The sequence below is a fragment of the Amblyomma americanum genome, chromosome 5, assembly GCF_052857255.1.
Source record: "Amblyomma americanum isolate KBUSLIRL-KWMA chromosome 5, ASM5285725v1, whole genome shotgun sequence".
Classification (NCBI taxonomy): Eukaryota; Metazoa; Arthropoda; class Arachnida; order Ixodida; family Ixodidae; genus Amblyomma; species Amblyomma americanum.
This window is the reverse complement of record NC_135501.1, coordinates 136,979,867-136,998,444: the sequence shown is the minus strand read 5'-3', so window position 1 is coordinate 136,998,444 and position 18,578 is coordinate 136,979,867. Positions and strand designations below refer to the sequence as shown.

The 18,578-nt window shown below is 45.2% G+C and overlaps 2 protein-coding genes across 7 annotated transcripts in view; both read left to right on the top strand.

The window, feature by feature from the left end:
• Positions 1-18,530, top strand: part of LOC144132746 (protein max-like) — a 60,071-nt gene extending 41,541 nt beyond the window's left edge. The window contains exons 3-5 of one of the 6 annotated variants that reach the window (XM_077665377.1): positions 4,081-4,359; positions 8,596-8,703; positions 17,940-18,530. In XM_077665377.1, coding sequence (XP_077521503.1) covers positions 4,114-4,359; positions 8,596-8,703; positions 17,940-18,095 — 510 coding nt within the window. In that variant the 5' untranslated portion in view covers positions 4,081-4,113 and the 3' untranslated portion in view covers positions 18,096-18,530. Of the gene's footprint in view, positions 1-3,484; positions 4,360-8,595; positions 8,704-13,628 lie in introns of those variants that run through there. The other 5 variants (XM_077665379.1, XM_077665378.1, XM_077665381.1 and 2 more) reach the window with 5 other exon arrangements.
• LOC144132741 (uncharacterized) overlaps positions 1-18,578 on the top strand; it is a 646,537-nt gene that overhangs the window by 246,202 nt on the left and 381,757 nt on the right. The gene's annotated exons all lie outside the window — the stretch shown is intronic.

Sequence of the window (18,578 nt, the reverse complement as noted above, 5' to 3'; positions counted from 1 at the left end):
TAACGGGGATATTTTATTGTACGCACAGCCTAACGTATATTTAGCTCTTTTTGCATTAAATCGTGGTTGTCATCATTTTACGCGTCGCATTACAATACTTTTTAGGGGCATTCAGCAGTGGGTTATATTAATCAAAAGGCCTTTATTCAATAAGCCTGTAAATAAACCCTAGCTGGGTCCTTTGGTGAATATGGACGCGAGATGTTTGCAAATGGCTTCATGTAAGTATAATCTCAATGACGTTCGAAGCCAGCTTTGTTATGATTCACGCTCACGCAAAATTATTTTTTCCGCGTTAAGGCCGTTTCACATGATGCGATTGTTGCCGCAGCGCAGTGCGATTTCTGCCGCTGTGTGACAGAAATGCGCGTCGTTCTCGTCGCAGGGCCACTGCGACAGACTTTCAACAAGTTGGTCGCACTGTCGCAGCGTCGGTGCGGTCGCAGCGATGGCCACAGTAGTCAGCCAATAGGAGTTCAGCGACATGACAGGAAAATCTCGAAAACGTCTTATTGAACTTAATAATACATCACGGCTCAATATTATTACTCATGATTACAAAATCAACGCCTGCCACGATGTTTGACATTTATTGCAGCCGAAGAATTTTCGGCCACTGAAAGGCCGCACCGACGCTAGAGTGCCGACGGCACCGACAGAAATCGTTGGCATGTGAAACAGCGGCTGCGATTACCGTTGCAACGGCAGTGCGACCGGGCCGTAATTTTTCGTTCCCGTCGCACCATGTGAAACAGGCTTTATCCGGCTGAGAAAACGTCACACTTGCTCGAAATCCGCCTTTGCGGTGGCTGCTGGAAATTTGTTCGGCGCCGTTCACGCCGCTGGAGCTACGGCAAACGCATATGGAGCCTTTAAAACAGTGCCGGCACGGGATCGCCATCTAATAACTGCCACGACCCAGATTGATGAGATGTTGTTCAGCTATGCTATGCTATGTCGCGGCGTCGGGGTAGCAGACGATGCGCCCACCGGTCTGCAGCGACGCTTTTGGCGTTGCCGCGTAAGATTTCCTTCATGCGTCTCCGCTACCGATCTCGCACCAAGCAACGGTATCCGGGGTCAAGCAACCGCACTTTGCGCAAGGACCTGCGAATTCAGAACGCCGCTTGCGCCCTCTTAATTGTCGCCTTGATGTCTGTGTGCAGAAGGTTCAGTGCGAAACGTCACCTGCATTCTCGACGGGCCGTAGCCCACTTAATTTGCCCCTGCGTCTCGCTTTTGCTCATAAATGCATTCGCATATCCAAAGAGCACAGCTGCTGAATAAGACGAGCGATCTTCGATTTTGTCACTTTCTTTTTTTCACAAGCGGCCTCTGTTGACATGACCTGCCCATTCCGCCAGTCGAGCGAGTAAATAGTGGCGAACGGTCCGAACACGTGCCTTTGGGATTCGGTGTGTGAGCTGTGCTAGGTCGAGCGGCAGCGCGGGCACCGATCAATACACGACCCGGCGCCCTGCCGTGGACGGGTGGTGTGTTTCTAGTGGTTTCTAGTGCTGCTAGGGCAAAGAAGGCAGCGACAGTGGCGCCATCTCTCTAGCAGATGGCGCTGTTGACTGTTGAAAGATGGAGGAAAAGCAGTGGGCTAGGAAATTTTTCAGATACCTGTATATAAAGAATGCTGACACGAAATGGAGAAAGCGAACTAGAAAATGGACAAGCAAATATCTGGACAGCAGTAAGGGGGCAAATCAGCAATTATCGGTTAAGAAAAAAGTTAAAGAAACAGAGAGCTCTGTGGAAAACAGGGATGCTGACGAAATCGGCACTGGGAACATACCGGACCTTTAAACAGGAAATTGTCAAAGAAAATATCTATGATAATTGTAGGGGAAGCTTTTTGTTGTTTGAGGCCAGGACTGGAGTTTTGCGGACTAAGACGTATAGAGTCAGGTACCATGAGATAGACACTTCGTGCGGAGAGGAGGAGGAAACGGCTGAACACTTGATACTTTTCTGTAAAGGGCTTCACCCTACAGTGGAAAGCAGCAGGGCTGACTTACCCAAGGCATTGGGGTTTAGGGATAGTGAAGGGAAAGTTAATTTTAAGAGGCTAGAAGTAACCAAGCGAAGGTTATCTGATTGGTGGCTAAAACCAAGACGAGTAAAATTTCACAAGGCATGGCTAGGTGGCTTGAGCCACCGCCCGATTTAAAGGGTTCAGCCGTATCCATCCATCCATCCATCCATGTTTGTAGAGTGCACTGCACTGAGGTTCTTTTTTTTGGGTAATTTTTTGCCCATTTTCCCCACCTACGAATGGTAAAATCGCATCATTGCCTTCGGGCCTTTTCATCTTTAGATTGGATTAAGCCTGTTGAACGTTAGTGGTGCAGGCAGGGCTTAATATTTTTCATTCTTTCTAGGTTGCCCCAACCTAACGATTGTCGTGGGGAAAATTGGACGGAGTTAATTCATGTTTTGTAGCTGTCTGCAGCGGCTCATTAAATGTGGTGCACTTTACAGCATTGCATGTGCTTACCACTGACAAAAGGAATGTTTTGCATTGCTGTGCTTGCATGCCGTACAGCTCATCCGAGCTGTCGCAGAGTAGATTTACCTGCCTGGGTGTAACTCCAAAGTGCATGTTCTTCTGCATGTCATTGTGGTGTGAATTTGTTTCGTTTTTGCATGTTGCTTCATTCATAATCATGTTTTCTTTAATCCCTTTCATCACATTTCATTTGTCATTTGGATTTTATAACCCCCCTGTTGTGAACACTGTGCTTTGTAAAATCTCAGCATTGGTTATGCTGCAGCTGGCAGAGGACTCTGCAGGTTGTGTGTGCAGTCTATTTGTGAACTTTTATTGGAGCATTCCAATGCTTGAAGTGTTTTTGTGTGATTGCTTGCTTTGATTAATCACCATTGTGTCATTCTTTGTAACATTGACGTTTGATAACATTCACCTCACCTTGCCGTTTATTCCTGAACATTGTACTATTAAGCGTAGTGTTGTCGTAAAATTTTATTTGTCATTCTTATTCATCCAGGCCTTTTTTGGTGATTGTTGACTGAAATTTCTAGACTTCTTCATGATTCGTTTGTGTACTATCCTTTTCAGATGTCTGTATAGTGCATTTAGGATGAGAAGCATGTTTGAAAGCTATGCTATTGTTTATTGTTCTGTTAACTATGCTAACTGATTAACAGTAATTACAGTTTTTGATATGGGAAAATGTGGTAAAAGAAAAAAAGCCGTGACATTTTAAATGCCTTCTTCCCTAGTGGCTTGATGGCCAGTTTTTGTTTTTAAGTTCGTGAAAGAGCAGCAGCATGTAAAATTGCATGTTTCGCATGCTGCCACAGTAGTTTTGAGGGGGGAAATGGCTCTACTTTTCAAAGTCTGGGCAGTTGAAAACAGTGAGTTCCTTCTTAACCATCAGTAGCAAAAAATAACACTAAGTGTTTGTGTAGACAGTTTCATAATGTTTGAGCAAAATGCTACCATAGGTGGCATCCGTCGTTGCAAAGGTTCTGCATGATGAGCTCATTTCATTCTGTGGACTGCACGAGAACTGTTAATTAAATAAGTTGTAAAGTAGTGGTGGCACCGAGCTTTTTCCCGTCAGGGAATGACGGGTCCCCCAGTGTGCATCACATATTTAATTGCAGCTCATTTTGTACGCAGACCAGATTTTCGTTTCAGGGGGCAGTGATGTCAGAGGGGTATATGTGTTACTTACTGTTCTGTGAGTGCACAATACATGACTGCTTTAAATTCGCTGTTCTGATGCCACAGCCCAGGGAACCTAAAAACCAAACTCTTAGTGAAAAGCGCTGCTCTGATAAATTTTTTAAATCACACTGTGGCACATGTCATCCTGTTTGTCATTCCTAAGGCTCTGCATGCTTATTTCTTCAAAAAGTTGCAGCCATATATTTGAACTTAAGTTGCAAAAATTATAGTGCCCTAATAAGAGACAATTTGTTAGTGCCTTTTGCCACTTGTCAGTGAACCAACGTTTGGACGATCAGCTGTGGTAAGCCCCACCTGTGGGAAAGTTGAATGCATAGACCTCACTGCTCCGCGACGTTCGCTGCTCCTTCTACTTCAAGGCCTCTTCCCAGTCGAGTGATGAGGAACCCCCCATGTGGGGAAAGCGTCCTCCCTCTCGCAAGCCTCCGTGGTTCAGTCATCGCCAGCTGTGCCGCAAACCTGCAGCTGCGTTGCTCCCGTCAGGACAGCGCTGTGGACCAGGGCGCAAGCCCACTCCTTCAAAACTTGGCGGCCGGCAATACTTCAAGGCTGTCACCACGAAAATGAAAGAAATTCAATTGAAGCAGGAAGTCCACCACATGGCCATTGCGGATTTGGATGAAGCCGGCTACCAATGGGTAAGCATTAGTGTGAGAAAAGAATGACGGGGAAGAAATTTCGCATGCGCCGTCTGCTCTTCTGTGCTGTGTGGAGTTTTCTACATGAACCATTCCTCTTCTGTTGGCAGTCTGTCCTTTTTCTTTTGTGCTCACCACGGTGCAAGCCACCACTTTAGCCGCAAGCCGTCGTCGTAGTGGGCGGCCGTCATGCTGCCCCTCAGCCTCTTTTCCTCTCAATAACTGACGCTGGTCTTAGTTCATGCCTGTAAATGGCATGCTGTGACCCCCTCTCTCTTTTTTTTCTCTGCCTTGATTCGTCTTGTCCTGCTGTCCTAAGGATTAAACTTTCTTTGACTGTCTAGCCACCTTTAGATGTCACTTTGTGCCTCTGTTGGCAGTTTTGATTCACGCATTCTATTTGTATTCTGCTTCTTTATATCTTGAGCATCTCTTTAACTTACATGTCTGTTCTAAAGAATCGTGCAGCTATACAAATGGCGGTGTAGTGGGAATTGAAAGATACCAGGAAGAGCACGGTGACTTTAGCCACCAGCTTACTCTCTAACTGGACTTATTGAGTATGTGCGTACCTTGTTTTGTGCTATAACAGGAGTGCGTTATCTCTTTGGGCATTGTTTGTATGGTTTATGCATCAGGTTAAGTTTAAAGGGACCCTGAAGTGATTTCGATGAGCATTTTTAATGTAGCAGATCTGTAGAGATTGTTCTTGCGGGTATTAGAGTCAAATTTAAAAGCTCTGCGTAAAGCCTGTGATTTAGAAACAATTTTTAAAAATCGCTGCTCGCAGTAGCTCGCAACCGATTAGGGTGACACACCTCACCGCACGTCCCCTACCCCGATGACGTCGGTGGGCAGACTGGGTGATCTTGAAGGCTGGCTCTTCTGCTCACTGACGTCATCAGCATAGGGGACGCGCGGTGAGGTGCGTCGCTTTTATTGGTTGCGAGTTCTATTAACACCAGGTTGTTAGCCCACCCCTCATGTAAAGCCCTCAAGTGCCTTTGTGGTATCTATAATAAATAAATAAATAAATAAATAAATAATTATTTCTAAATTATAGGTTCTATGCAGAGCTTTCAAATTTGACTCGAATACCCACAAAGACCACTTCCGCTGATTTGTTGCACTAGAATAATCCCATCGAAATCACTTCAGGGTGCCCCTTTAAGCACAGTTCACAGATAAAGCCTCCTCTTCAGACAGATAAAGCCTCCTCTTCAGACTACCTCTGGAGGGCTACCACTTGTAAAGGGCAGTTGTAGCTGGCTGGAGCCTTGTACTTCTGGAACTTCAGCCTGCTTCGAGAACAGCTGTTCACCTGTTCTTGAAAAGGAGTATGTTGTAGCTAATGTTCAAAAGGCCTCTATGCTTATTCACTGCGATCCTACTGTGAAGAGAGGGTGAGTGAAGTTGTTTACGGTATTTGTGCTCGTCTCACGTCGGTGTTGTATTTCACACTTGACTTGAACCAGTGGTACAGTTAAGCCTCACTGCGATAAAGCTGTCTATAACAAAGTGGTGAATATACTGTGCAAAGCTTGTGGTATTTTGTGCTTTCGCCAGCATCGTATTTCATGCCGAGTTGGCTCCATATATGTACAGTCACGGACAAAAGTTTTTAGGATGCAGATTCGGGGGAAAAATTTATTTCTGCATAATTGGGCAAAGCCGGTTAATTAAAAGCACACAAGCATGAGGAGACATGCTCTATCTTACTATCTACAACATTGATTACGAGCTGATTGGCTAGCGGGAGAACAGATATATTTTTCCCGCGAAAACGTATCCTGCAAACTTTTGTCCATGACTGTACATGTTGCAGGCCTATGCCGTGTGTGAACTGGTGTTACTGTTAAACATAGTTGCAAAAAGTTTTATGACAAAAAGATAAGGGAAGTGTGTGAGTTCCTTTAAAATATCATGCAATGCGTTATCTTTACATGTAATCAATGACGATACAATATTGACATCTTTCCAGCTTTGTTCTTTTGAGGTTTAACTGTATCATGTAAAATGTGTTTTCTGGAGTGGTACACTATCTGGTTTGTTGCTGCAGGCCAGCATCTTTGCAGATTGTGCATGGGCAGTCTCTTGAAGTTGTACGCCCAATTCATCACTTTTCATCATCATTATCACCACATCACAGTCTAGCATGCTCTCTTGTCATTGTGCATAAAGCTAGCTATCTTGCCCTAGCCTTTCTCTCCCAATGACTTTAGTCGTACCTGCTACTATGACAGCGTTGCCCCCCTCCTTTTTTCTTGCTCATAAAACGTGGGTAAAGATGTCGCTTTCTTTTGTGTGCAATGATAATGCATTTGCATTTAGTTGTAGTTGCATGACTATGTTGTTGGTTGTGGTGTGGTGTATTGATCCTTGCTTCTGGCTGCTGGCAACTTGTTTCACATCCTTGGGTGTTTGGCAGGCGCTGTTGTTTTCAAAATCGTAGCTGTTACACGTGGTTTTACCTTGATTCGAAATCTTCATGGGAAGCATATTCTTGGCGCGGCGTGTTTCTTCAATAGCAGCTCTTTTAGTGCGTACAGTGGCTTTATAGGGTAGTAGGAGTGGAAAGGCACAGGTCTGGCATCTTGCAGTGTCTAGACCCTTTCATGAAAACCATGCAAAAGTTAGACCTGAAATCTGCTTATCGGAGGCAGTATTTATGGGCAGAAACTGTATTTGGCTGAGCACTGGCTTTTAAACAACTTTGTTTTCATCGGAACTTGTGCTGAACAGTGTTTTGTAATAAACCAGAAGCAGTCTGGCAGTTACAAATTAGATTTGACGAAATATGATTTATGTTCAGGTTGTGAACGTAAACGTTGCCATAAGATGTTGAGACGCTACAGAAACCAGAAAAATCATTCATTACATAGTGCGATGCGTGAACTGGCTCCAGGAAGGAACCAACAGAAAACAGGCAAGAAACTGAAAACAAGACTTGTGGGCAGACATCTGCTGACATTGCATACTGAGTTTGCGCAGTTTCATCGTCGGAATCAAAATCAGGTAGTGCAGTTTCATTGCCGAAGCCTCTTGTGCTTCGTGCATTAAAAATGTGTACTGCAGATGCAAAATTGTGCGCTGCGAGATTTTTTTCGAGTGCGTCCCACCCCCTTGGCTGATGCCATGCTGTGAGGACACTACTCTGCAACCTCAACTTCACGGGCATTTCGAAAACTGCCACCTTGTGGAAATATACATACCGTTTATAAAACGAAAGTATAGTGTCTGACCAGCCCATCAGATGGCATCCTCAGTAGCACTGAAATTGTGCTTCAAAGCCATCAATTCTTGATGATTGATTCATAATGATGAGGTAATAAAAGTTACACGCTAGTAGTATGCCGGCGCAACGGGGGGATGATTCCGACCCTGTGTTCGGTGCATGGTACCCTCAGCTGCTTATGTGCCATAAAACCCAGCAAACCAGTCATGCTGAGGAGCATAAACTTTCAGTAAGCCATAACAAATAACTGGGGTAGGAAAAACAGCTCTGAAAGTAATGGGAGCTAAGACTTGGCCACATGGCTGAATCTAATGACAGTACCCAGGTTCCACTGCGGAACATTGCCTTGTCTAGTTCTATGTAATTTTCTGCTTTGAATTAGTCTAAATTCCTCGTTTAATTCGTCGTTCTTCACTAATATGGACATTTTGGTTCGCGAGTGAGAAGGTCCATAAAGCAGGTTGTTCGTAATGAGGAATCGTAAGCAAGAAGATGTTCACAATAAGCTATCTGATTAAGTCCTGATTCTTTGTATAGTGGAGTCCAGTTCATGGAGATTAGATAAAACCTTCGGAGCTCAAAGTGCACTATCCTGGTTATCATCTTTAAAAAAATGCAGTGCATTTAAAAGCACCTAATGGTCTATGAGATGTGTGAGGGCTACTCGTGTTAGGGTGACTGGTCTCCTACTTTTGACTATTCGCATCCGACAAACCTGCATACATAGCGAAGTCCATGTGCAAACTGTTGCGTTTTTTTAAGGACTAGAAGCTCAGGCAGCTGTCTCTGCCAGTGAGGCAACAGTCGCCGATTCTTTTCTTTTTTTTTTTCACCTTTGATGCCTTTGCCTCTCCCTGCCTCCTTGAGTTTTGTGCATTTGCATGTCTCCTGGCGCACACTGCCTATTAGCCTGCCTTTGCACGTAGATGCATGTGGTGATGGTTGCGTTCAGAACTGATCTGAGGTGTGTACCACCCTGGTGCATGTGTCTTTCTCTGCAGGCTGACAAGAGGGCACACCACAACGCACTGGAACGGCGGCGAAGGGACCACATCAAGTTCAGCTTCACCAGTCTACGCGACGCCGTGCCATCTCTACAAGGCGAGAAGGCAAGTTTGGGGCACATGTAGGGAAGGTGGGGGACTATGGTACAATAGAATCTCACTGATATGAATCTCATGGGATTGCAAAGGTGTGTCACTTACAGTTCCTGTCATCAAAAAAAAAAAAAAAATCACATGCTGACGTGTAGAAATACATTCACGTAAACCTGTTTATGGCTTACGGGATTTATTTATGGCTGCTGACCAGTGCTCGGTGCTCGCCATGCATACTGCACTACTGGTGATTGCGGCATTGGCAATGTCAGGGCGGTGCTGTTCGTGGTTGCGTTCGAGGCTCCCGCGTCTGGATCATTTATGGGGGCATGGGAGAGTTAGGAATACCCAGAAATTTGGCTCATTGTACGCAGTGGACTCCAACCAGGGAGTTTCATGGAATAATATTGCACCAAATGAGCGGTGGTGGTATTGCTGAGATTCTATGGTACATTCCTGTAGCATGTGCACGCATGATGAGATTATGTCCCCCCAAAAGAGGTTGTGAAGAGTGCCCCTCTTGCATCTGGAATGCAGACACCTTGCACTGGGCTGGACTACTGTAGCAACAATTGGAAGATGGACTTGTGGGCATATTTTGATTGGGTGTAGCTTGTGTTTGTTAAATGAACAGAAATGCAGCATGAAGCAAGGACATAGTTACAAACTGAACCTTTATTTTGAGGCTGGGAAAACATGGGGTTTGGAAGTGCAAAGAAAGAAGTGATGGGAATAGAAAAGTTGCTGAGACCAAACTGAAGTTGGCCTGTATCAATAGGCTACGGCATCTGAATGACGGAGAGACCACTCTCACTGAAAACGGAGCTTTTACAGGCCAAAAAAGACCAAGAAGTGAAAAAATTATGAGGTGCACTTGAGTCTTCTTAGGTGCGGAAATGCGAAAGCTGTGTGCTGTCTGCCATCTGTTGGGCCAGCATTGTACATTGCGAGGGGGGCTTCAGTGCGTGCCGTATGATGGTCCTACGACTGCACGCCAAGCATGGAGGAAATTTACTGGAAACAGAGGAAATTTGCTACTCACTTGACTGCGACATCTCGGAACTACCGTATTTACTCGAATGCAACGCGAGTTTTTTCCGGGATTTTTTCCCCTTAAAGTCTACCCTTGCATTGTAATCGAATACCGCACTTCAATTGGCTTAAAGCAGTGCCGCGGTGCAGCCATTTCAAAGCAATCAGCTTGGTTTCAGTTTTCGCAGTTTTGCGATCTTATGCTGGAAACATGGGTACTACGGAAGCCAAATTCTCATTCATCGAAAGTCTAAAGGCGCGCTCACACTAGCGGGAAGCTTCCCGCGCCGGCACAGCGTCAACGTCGACGCTGCCTCGCAGCTCCTCAGAATGACGCTCACACTGCGCGCGTTTTCTCGCTGCGGTTGTCTTGGAATGTGGAGAGAGGAGGCGCTGAGGGAGGACCCGAACGAGCAGAAAGAGAAGGGGATAGTCACGTGACACTAGAGAAGACTGGAAAGCGCACCCTGCTAGCTCCCCTCCCGTCGCCCTGGCAAAGCAGCCGCCGAGTGCCCGGCCGGCCGGCCGGCCGGGGCCGGACGCGCGCAGCCTCCGCCGACGGGGTCACTGAACTGGGACCGACGTCACGGTTCACGGTCGGCGCCCATTGGCTGTTCTGGTCACCGGCACGGGAAAAATAGGCACCGAACCCATCGCTCCGCGGGACGGGAGAGCAGGCTGTCCGCGGGAGAAAAACCGGCTTGGGCGGGAAGCGGCACGAGGGAAACGCCCGGCGTTGCGCGTTTTCCCAGCGCGCCTTTAGTGTTGTTCTGTCATTTTTCTGTGTTCGTTGCGACCTCGCTAAACGTGTCGTGGCTCGCGGTGTATTGATTCAGTGCACATGATGGCAACGCGTCGTGCTCAATACGACGCTCGTTTGAAGAGAAAAGCGATCCTGTTAGCTAAAGAGGTCAAGAATTCTGCGGCAGCTCGAAGATTTGACCTCAACGAGTCAACCATCCGTGGATGGCGGCTGCAGCGGGAGCGGCTTTTTAAATGTGAGCCCGGCCGCAAAGGATTTCGTGGGGCCTCGCCACGGCCATCACGTTGAGCTGGAGAAAAAAGTGGCGGACTTTATTATCGAGCAGCGCAACCGTCTCATGGGGGTCGGTAGCGAGCTGATTCATTGGAAAGTTAGAGACATTGTTTGGGACACGGGAAGTCCAGAGCATCTCGTGGGTGGGCCCAAACGTTCATGAAGAGGAATGGATTCTCTCTGCAGCGAACAACCATGATGCGGCAGAAGTTACCGAGAAACTTCGATAGCGAAAAGGAGGACTTCGTTTCTGGGCCTCCGAAAGCGAGGAAGATTAATAAACGTTCGGTCACGTTGTCTGTTAAAGATACTTTGTATTGCGTCCTTAAGCCTCGTGTTACATTTGCTTTATTTTTCCCTGCTGGGCAGCATGGAAATTCACCCCTCGCGTTACATTTGCAGTTGTGTTACATTCGAGTAAATACGGTAACATGCTCACAATTACTCATGTAGGCCTTGATACTTATCTCGAAGATAAGCTTTTAAAAACTGTGCATTCACTAGCACACCTTTATTCAGCTTCCAAAGTCGTGAAGTGTCGTGGCAGAGTGGCAGCATCCCTGTCTCACACGCCAGCGGCTCTGGTTCGATTCCCACTTAGAACCCTGTTTTCTTAACTCGTAAAGAAACGAGAATTAGTTCGATATATCGTGGAATTCGAAATACAGATTTAACGAATTTGACAACGTACAAACCGTACCTCATTAAAAAGCATTCTTTATTTGCTAAAGACGTGTACGGCAGGACTATTAGTGCGAGAAATAGTTGCTGATCTTCTGCTTTTTGACTTTGAAAGCATTATTGAGCATACACTTTTCAACGTTGTCAAACGACTGAGGACAGCTGGGCCTACAGCCTTCTATGGATGCACAGTAGATGCGAACAAAGCTCAGCGCGTTTTAAGTGCATGGGAATACGGTGGCAGGTCGGAACTCATTGGATCCTCACAGTTACTGTTGCCGGCGACATATCTAGTCAGATCGGCAATGATGTCTCCGTCAGCGAGCTCTCCGGTTGTCGGAACATCGTCGTTGACGGAGGCGAAGTCTGTTGCTGCAGTCGCATCACAAATGGAACGCAGAAACTCTGAAAGCTGGCTGAACAAATCGTCCAGTTCCTCAAGTGTTTCACTGCTATCGAGGGGTTCATTGAAATTTTTAGGTAAGTTTTGAAGATAATGGCAGGTTCTGTCGCTTCACAGCCGCCATCTTTTACGGAACGGACGAGCTCAGCGCTCCCACAATGCAACAAAGCACACCGAATTATGCAATTGAGTGAGTGAGAGATAACCACATGCAGGCGCACGTGGCTGTGAGTGAGAGTGTGTTGTTGAACCACTTTTGCTAGGGGTGGCCGGGTGGCTGCCTGAGGGACAAAAATTTTTGCGGGACAATAAAAAGAAAGTGTCTGAGGGAGGGAGAGCAGTGCCATGCGAGCGCTGTTCGGCTAAGCCACTTTACCGAGGGGGGGGGGGTTGGCACAGCTCTCCCAGCTGCGCGGAAAAGCCAACTTCTAGGGTAGTTTTGCGCGGCTTGAAGTTTGATATATCAAGCGAGGCTGCTATTGTTCGATATATTCGTATTTTTGCTATATATTTTCTTTTTAACAATACAATGTTCATAAATTGTTCAATATATGGGGTAATTCGATGTAAATGGGTTTGATATAGTCAGGTTTGACTATTTTAAATCACCATACAAGTGCTGACACATTTGCGGACAGCCTTTGTCTACAGCTTCCGTTCATGCCACTGCGGACAGCCTCTGTCTACAACTTCCGTCCATGCCAACTTACTCATGAGCCAAGAAAGGCTTTCGCCTTAATTTAGGTATCACCATTGCGGACCGATTTCACAATTAAACTGTTTTCGTCGACACAAAATTTTTTGCGGTTCCCAGAGGCAATGCTACTCTGCCATTCACTTCAAAGCGGCGGCAACCTGTACTCGGTGTGGACGTCTACAGCCCACATCTGCGAAATTGTTGATTCTCTGGGTCAGTATTTTCGCTATAATTCCGCTTCACAAGGTGCAAACGAGCTCATCTTTTTTTTGTTTTGTCAAAACAGATTTTTGATTGTTTGCTAGTTTGTATTACAAGGAGGATATCTTTGCATCTAGAGCAGATTAACAGAATAATTTTTATTGCAGCATGCTGCTAAATGATCAAAGTATTCAATGTTGGGAACAGATTTCTCGACTTGTGGTTGGGCAAAACTTCTCGTCAACCAGTCTTTCCAACATTGAACTTCAACAGGTTGTAAGATAACAAATATTTGCTTAATCAAAAAAAGTACTCCTACATTGTGTTCCTTGTACAGTATACTATCTAATAATAGCTTTCTGATCTGTATTTTTTTCCTATTGTTATTGCAAACAAAGTAGTGAAAATGTCTAACATCTTGAAAACTAATTGACATATCAAAAAAGCGGCTACATATTTGAAATCGGCATAAAAAAAAACTTATGGCTGCATTTTCATTGCATTTAGTCCAAAAATAAAGAAAAAAGTTCCAAGACCCCTGTCCCCCCTTACATACCCACAAAGAGCCAGAAAATAAATTTGTACTGAAAAGGATGTTTGGGTGGAGTTGTCTTTCGTGTCAGTATTTTTACTAGTGACTTGTTTTTCACAGAGACTGGAGAATGCCTACTAACTGCTGCACATGTCTAAATGTTCACTCTGAATTGATTTACATACCTGGAAGATTAACGTGAATTGGACTGCGCACTGATGCAAGCTTCACCTTGTCTTGTGACTGATTTCATGAATTTCTTGCCAACGTTGATCTCCATACCCCGTATTTTTGTGTTGTTGAAAGCAGATGCTTCTTTTGAACATCCTGTGTTTTATGTCTTTTCTTTGTTCAGCCGCCACCATGGCCGAGTGGTTATGGCGCTTGGCTGCTGGCCCGAAAGGCGCGGGTTCGATCCCGGCCGCGGCGGTCGAATTTCGATGCAGGCGAAATTCTAGAGGCCCATGTGCTGTGCGATGTCAGTGCACGTTAAAGAACCCCAGGTGGTCGAAATTTCCGGAGCTCTTCACTACGGCGTCTCTCATAGCCTGAGTCGCTTTGGGACGTTAAACCCCCATAAACCAAACCTTTTCTTTGTTGAATTGCAATTACCCCGAACCAATAGACTAAGTTAAAATTCAGGGGGGCACTCTGTTGACCTAAAGTGCGGTGAGGCGAAAGCCTTTATTGTGTTGTTGCTGCTTGTGTCGCTGATGTGTGGTGAAGATGCTGGTTAAAGACTACACAATTGTTCGCTTCATGACACTTTTGGTGACATTCATTTTAGTGCTCACGCTTGGTTGCTGGAGAGACAGGAGAGCGTTTAGGCGGCATCCTTCCAGATTGGCGTTCAGGAGGTGTCTGACAGGCATGCGCAGTAGGCTGAAGCGCAGATGCATTGTCTGCTGACTCCTTAGGATGTCATTAGTTTGATTGACAGCTGTGGTGTGACACTTTTCTGCGAACATCGCTGCTGGCAAGTTACGAGTCTATAGAGACGTTCGCCTTAAAAGTGAAGCCAGCTCAATCTGGCCCACGTTAAGTATAAAGTTTGCTTAATTCGCAGTGTTGTTTCTAGTCCTGCCAAACGCCTATGTAACGTCCTAGCGTTGACACCAATTAATTCGGACCAAAGTGGCGCCTTGTGAAGATATGACTTGCTCAGCAAGCGATCTTTAAAGTTTTCATGCTCGGGCCTGAAGAGCATATTGTATTGTTGTCTGTGCCCCTCTAACGTGTGTGCAATTTTAGGTGTGTCGATGATGGGCAGGCCCCCGTCGACAGGCCTAGGGATAGGGAGTCCGGCCAGATAGTTTCGTTTTCGGAGCTTTGCTGCCAGCCCATGTCAACAGTGGCTATCGGCCGTGCCTATCAGCCACCTGCACGCCGTTTAGAACGATGATTGCCTTGTCGCTTATGTTTATCATATTTAGTTGTTGCTGAAGGCGTTATGCCATTCCGGCACTAATGCGAGCTTCCCTCGCTTCTGTTCGCGTGAGATTTCCATTACTTCAGCACGCTAAGAACTCTGTGCACGTCATGTACCCTTTGCCGTTTGTGTGTGGAAGCCTCCTCATGTACGCCACATGCGAAGCAGTTGTAGCATTACCATTATGGAGCAGTTGTGCTTTGGACACTCGCAATAGTGTGCACAGATTAAAACATTTCACGGAATTCTCTGTCATGCAGTTTTCGTCTTCAAACGAGACTGCCACTGCCCAGGTTTTTACGAAATAAATTTTACTTTCACATGAACAGTTTGGGGCTGTTTGGGTGGGGGTGGTATTCGATAATTCGACATTCTTTTAATTTGGATATTTTTCCGCTTGAAATTCGAATTAACAAGATTTTACTGCATACAGTTTATGAAAAAAAATTAGTACTGTTAAAATGAGTTCAGTGTGAACTTTCATTACTAGTGGTACAACGATGCTCACTGCTAGTTAGTGTGTGTGATGGCAGAGAAATGTGACATATTTTACCCACCACGTGTTGATATGCAACTGGCCCAAAATTGCTGAAGCATGCATTTTTTATTGTGCATGTTGTTGTGCAATAGTTTGAGGCTAGGCAATGTTGTGATTTTAGTGGATACGGCTCGTCCAAGTGCAGTGTGCTGACTTCAGTTTTGTTTGTGCCCATGTGTGCTGCTGATATGTTGGGCAGGAGGGTTAGCAAGTGCTGAATGCAGTGCATGCATATGCTCCTCAGGGATGTGGTTCTCTAGCTATTACTGGAACATTTTACTGGTCACTGTGAATGGCTCAAGTTTTGCTGTTCTCAGGTAGAAAAAAAAATCTGGAAAGTTTCTATCTGTGCATGTGGTTTGTGGGTGCTGTTTGTGTAGCTTTGTGACATACAGCTGGTGGTGGTGGTGAAAAACCTTTACTGCCAGTGCCCCTTCTCTGGCGCTGTTACAGCTGGTCCTACCAATCGATTTATAGTGCTACCCTAGCTTTTTACAGTCAGGTTATAAAGTTTTCAATAACTGCTTTTTAAGAATGGAATGCTTTGGTATGTTGCGGGAAGTTCCACTAGTATCTGCACTGGAGAAGTTATAATTGGAACTCTATGGGTATTCCTGAAAGATGCAGCAGTATAAATGATCCCAAATAGAAAAACCAAGTCTTTTGGGAGAGATGAACTCTGCTGCATCTAGTGTCATCACGTGTGCATTTCGTGATTGGCCCTGACCAGAGTGCGACTCTGACTCTGACCAGAGTGCGAACATGGTGAGAGTCTGAGCGCATTAAACGCGGACCAATCGTGATCAAAATGTGGACAAGCGGCATCTATCGTCATCTTCCAGAGAACCTGCAGTCATCTCCCCCGCCATCAGCTGCCTCATCTGCTGTGTTGCAAGGCTGTGTTCTCCAAAGACGTTTTTAATCTGAAAGCACAAAGTACTGGCACCACAGGTGTGCTACCGGCGTTTGGACATTAACGAGTGGTCGGAGAAGTGCGCGCACGTTGGTTGGTACATATATACATACTGGACTACGTCTCACCTGCGAGCGGCCTATGGAATCACCGGCAACTAAAGTTTTCTTGCTTTGACAAGTGGGCTCCCATGAATGGAGCAAAAAACTGAAATTCAGTGAAACTTGCACTCGTTTGCCTGCAATCCTTGGGCACGCAATTTGGGATATGCGTGATGTACTTTGTTGTGAACTCTCTCCCCCCACTTTTTTTTATGCAAGTAGAGCCAGGCTTGTCAGGTTTTAGAATCTTCAGTGCCCTTTGTCTTCATCTCAGTTTTGCTTGTTACGCAAGTCGGCAAGTTGTGACTGTTTTGAGACTATCTGTTGCCATTCAAAACAGCACACATGGTGTTCAGTAAAGTTGCTTGGTTTCAGTCTGCTGTTCCGTGTGACAGGGCACCTATCTCAACATGTAATTATGCCATTCTTTCATTTTTTTTTCTTCGGTGGTGTAGAAAGAAGCAGCCATTATTTTCTTTTTGTAATTTTACTTTCGCAGTAGTAGTTAGCTCGAGTTGCTTGGGATTATGGGCTTCTCTCACAGTACCTCTAATTTCAACCTCTTCTCTGCATTTATGCAAATGAGACAAAGCGTTTCTATATATAAGTACATAAATATATAAAAAATATATAAAAATGCACCTAATAGAATTAGTCAGTGAGCTGTGCTTTTAGTTTTGTGAGCCTTAGATTCCTTTTCATGTGTTCCCATTATGTTGAATGTTTATTTTTATGCACAATGACTAATATATATCTGCACTTTTTTTTTCACTGACATCTTTATTTACTGCAATTTTTCTAAACATTTTCTGTTTACAGCTTGTGGATTTATCTTTTTCCACTGTGTTTCTGTTCTCGCTAAAATGTGTCCTTGAAGTCGAGATTTGCGTATTTATTTTTGAACAATCTGCCTCCCAGTTTCTTCTCTATGCGCTTGAAGGCTTGATTCTGTGGTACGGACGAGCAGGAGTGGTTAGCATGGTTTGAAGTTAGCGAGTTTTGCTGCCTGCGACTTCTGGAACAGACACTAATTCATTCACACCTAATTTTGCTGCACGGGACACTTTTTGCAAAGATTGTTGTTCTTTTTCCTCTCTTCTCGTGTGTTTCTGGCGTTCAGCTGTAGGCGTAGCACTTGAAGCCTAAACTTTGGGATACATGGTTCAATGCTATGCTTGAGTGCAGGTGTCGAAAAGGTTATTCTTGGTTGGCATGGGTTTCGGTGCCTAGCACTTCGTTTAGGAGTGTTAGGCACTCAGTTTTGTTGAATGCATATGTGACAACTTCGCTGTTAGCCAAGCCCCACACTCTTCAAGGAGTGCCGAACTGCATTGCTGTTTGTTGGGAGCATGAAGTTCAATGCATCGGTGGTCAAGCAAGTGATGTTTGTGAGGCAACCTTTGTATGATCATTCTCTGGCTTGTTTTTTTATGCAGTGGTAAGGTTCTCATTTCAAGTCTCCTACGAAACATCCACTTGTCAAACACACCAGCCCTAGTTTCTGTGAGAGCATTAGAATGTGGGTGGTAGAGACCTTCGACTAGGGGGCGGCCGTTTTTGAGGACTTGCATGCATCAGGGTGGCAATGGTTCACATTTGTGTGCTGTCTGGTACGCTGTTGTGGTATCTGCAGTGTCGTGCGCTTGCGGTGTGTTAGCTTTATGGCTGAATTTTTCTTCTTGCAGCGTAAACACGGTGGGCCCAGCTTGAACATGTGCCTGTGGAACAGGGTACATCTTTGCGTGCTCTGCCACTGTAGCAATGAAAAAACAGTGCTGAATGTCGTGCGGAAGGATGCAGCGCCATCTTTTGGACCAACAGGGCGGTCCTCCTTATTTTGAGTCCATGTTGTGCACCTTTGCTAACTTTACTTGCTGCTAGCATACGTTATGTTTGGCAGTAATAAAAAAATAATATATAAAAAATAATAATAATATAAAATAATATATATTGCCTATATAATATATCTATGTGCGACACATTTCAAGTATCTATAATCTCTGTATCGGTCAGTGTGCCTCTACGAATGGCTTAGAAGCAGTACTGGTGGTCTATTACTGCGCGGTGTACTTTTTCGAAGTTACTAACCCTTGTGCCGGGAGCATCTGTCTTCTCTATCCTCCCCACCCACCTCCTTTTTCTGTTTCTTCATTTTCACTGCGTTTTTCGCCGATCAGTTTATTTGTAAACTGTGTTGTTGATCCTCCTGTTTTCTCCCTCTTCACAGAAACTGAAAGTGCATTTGATAATGAGAGTAATAAAAACATTGAAAGCAATGCAGTGCAAGTTTGTTTATTCTTACAACTTCGCTAGATGCTTGACAT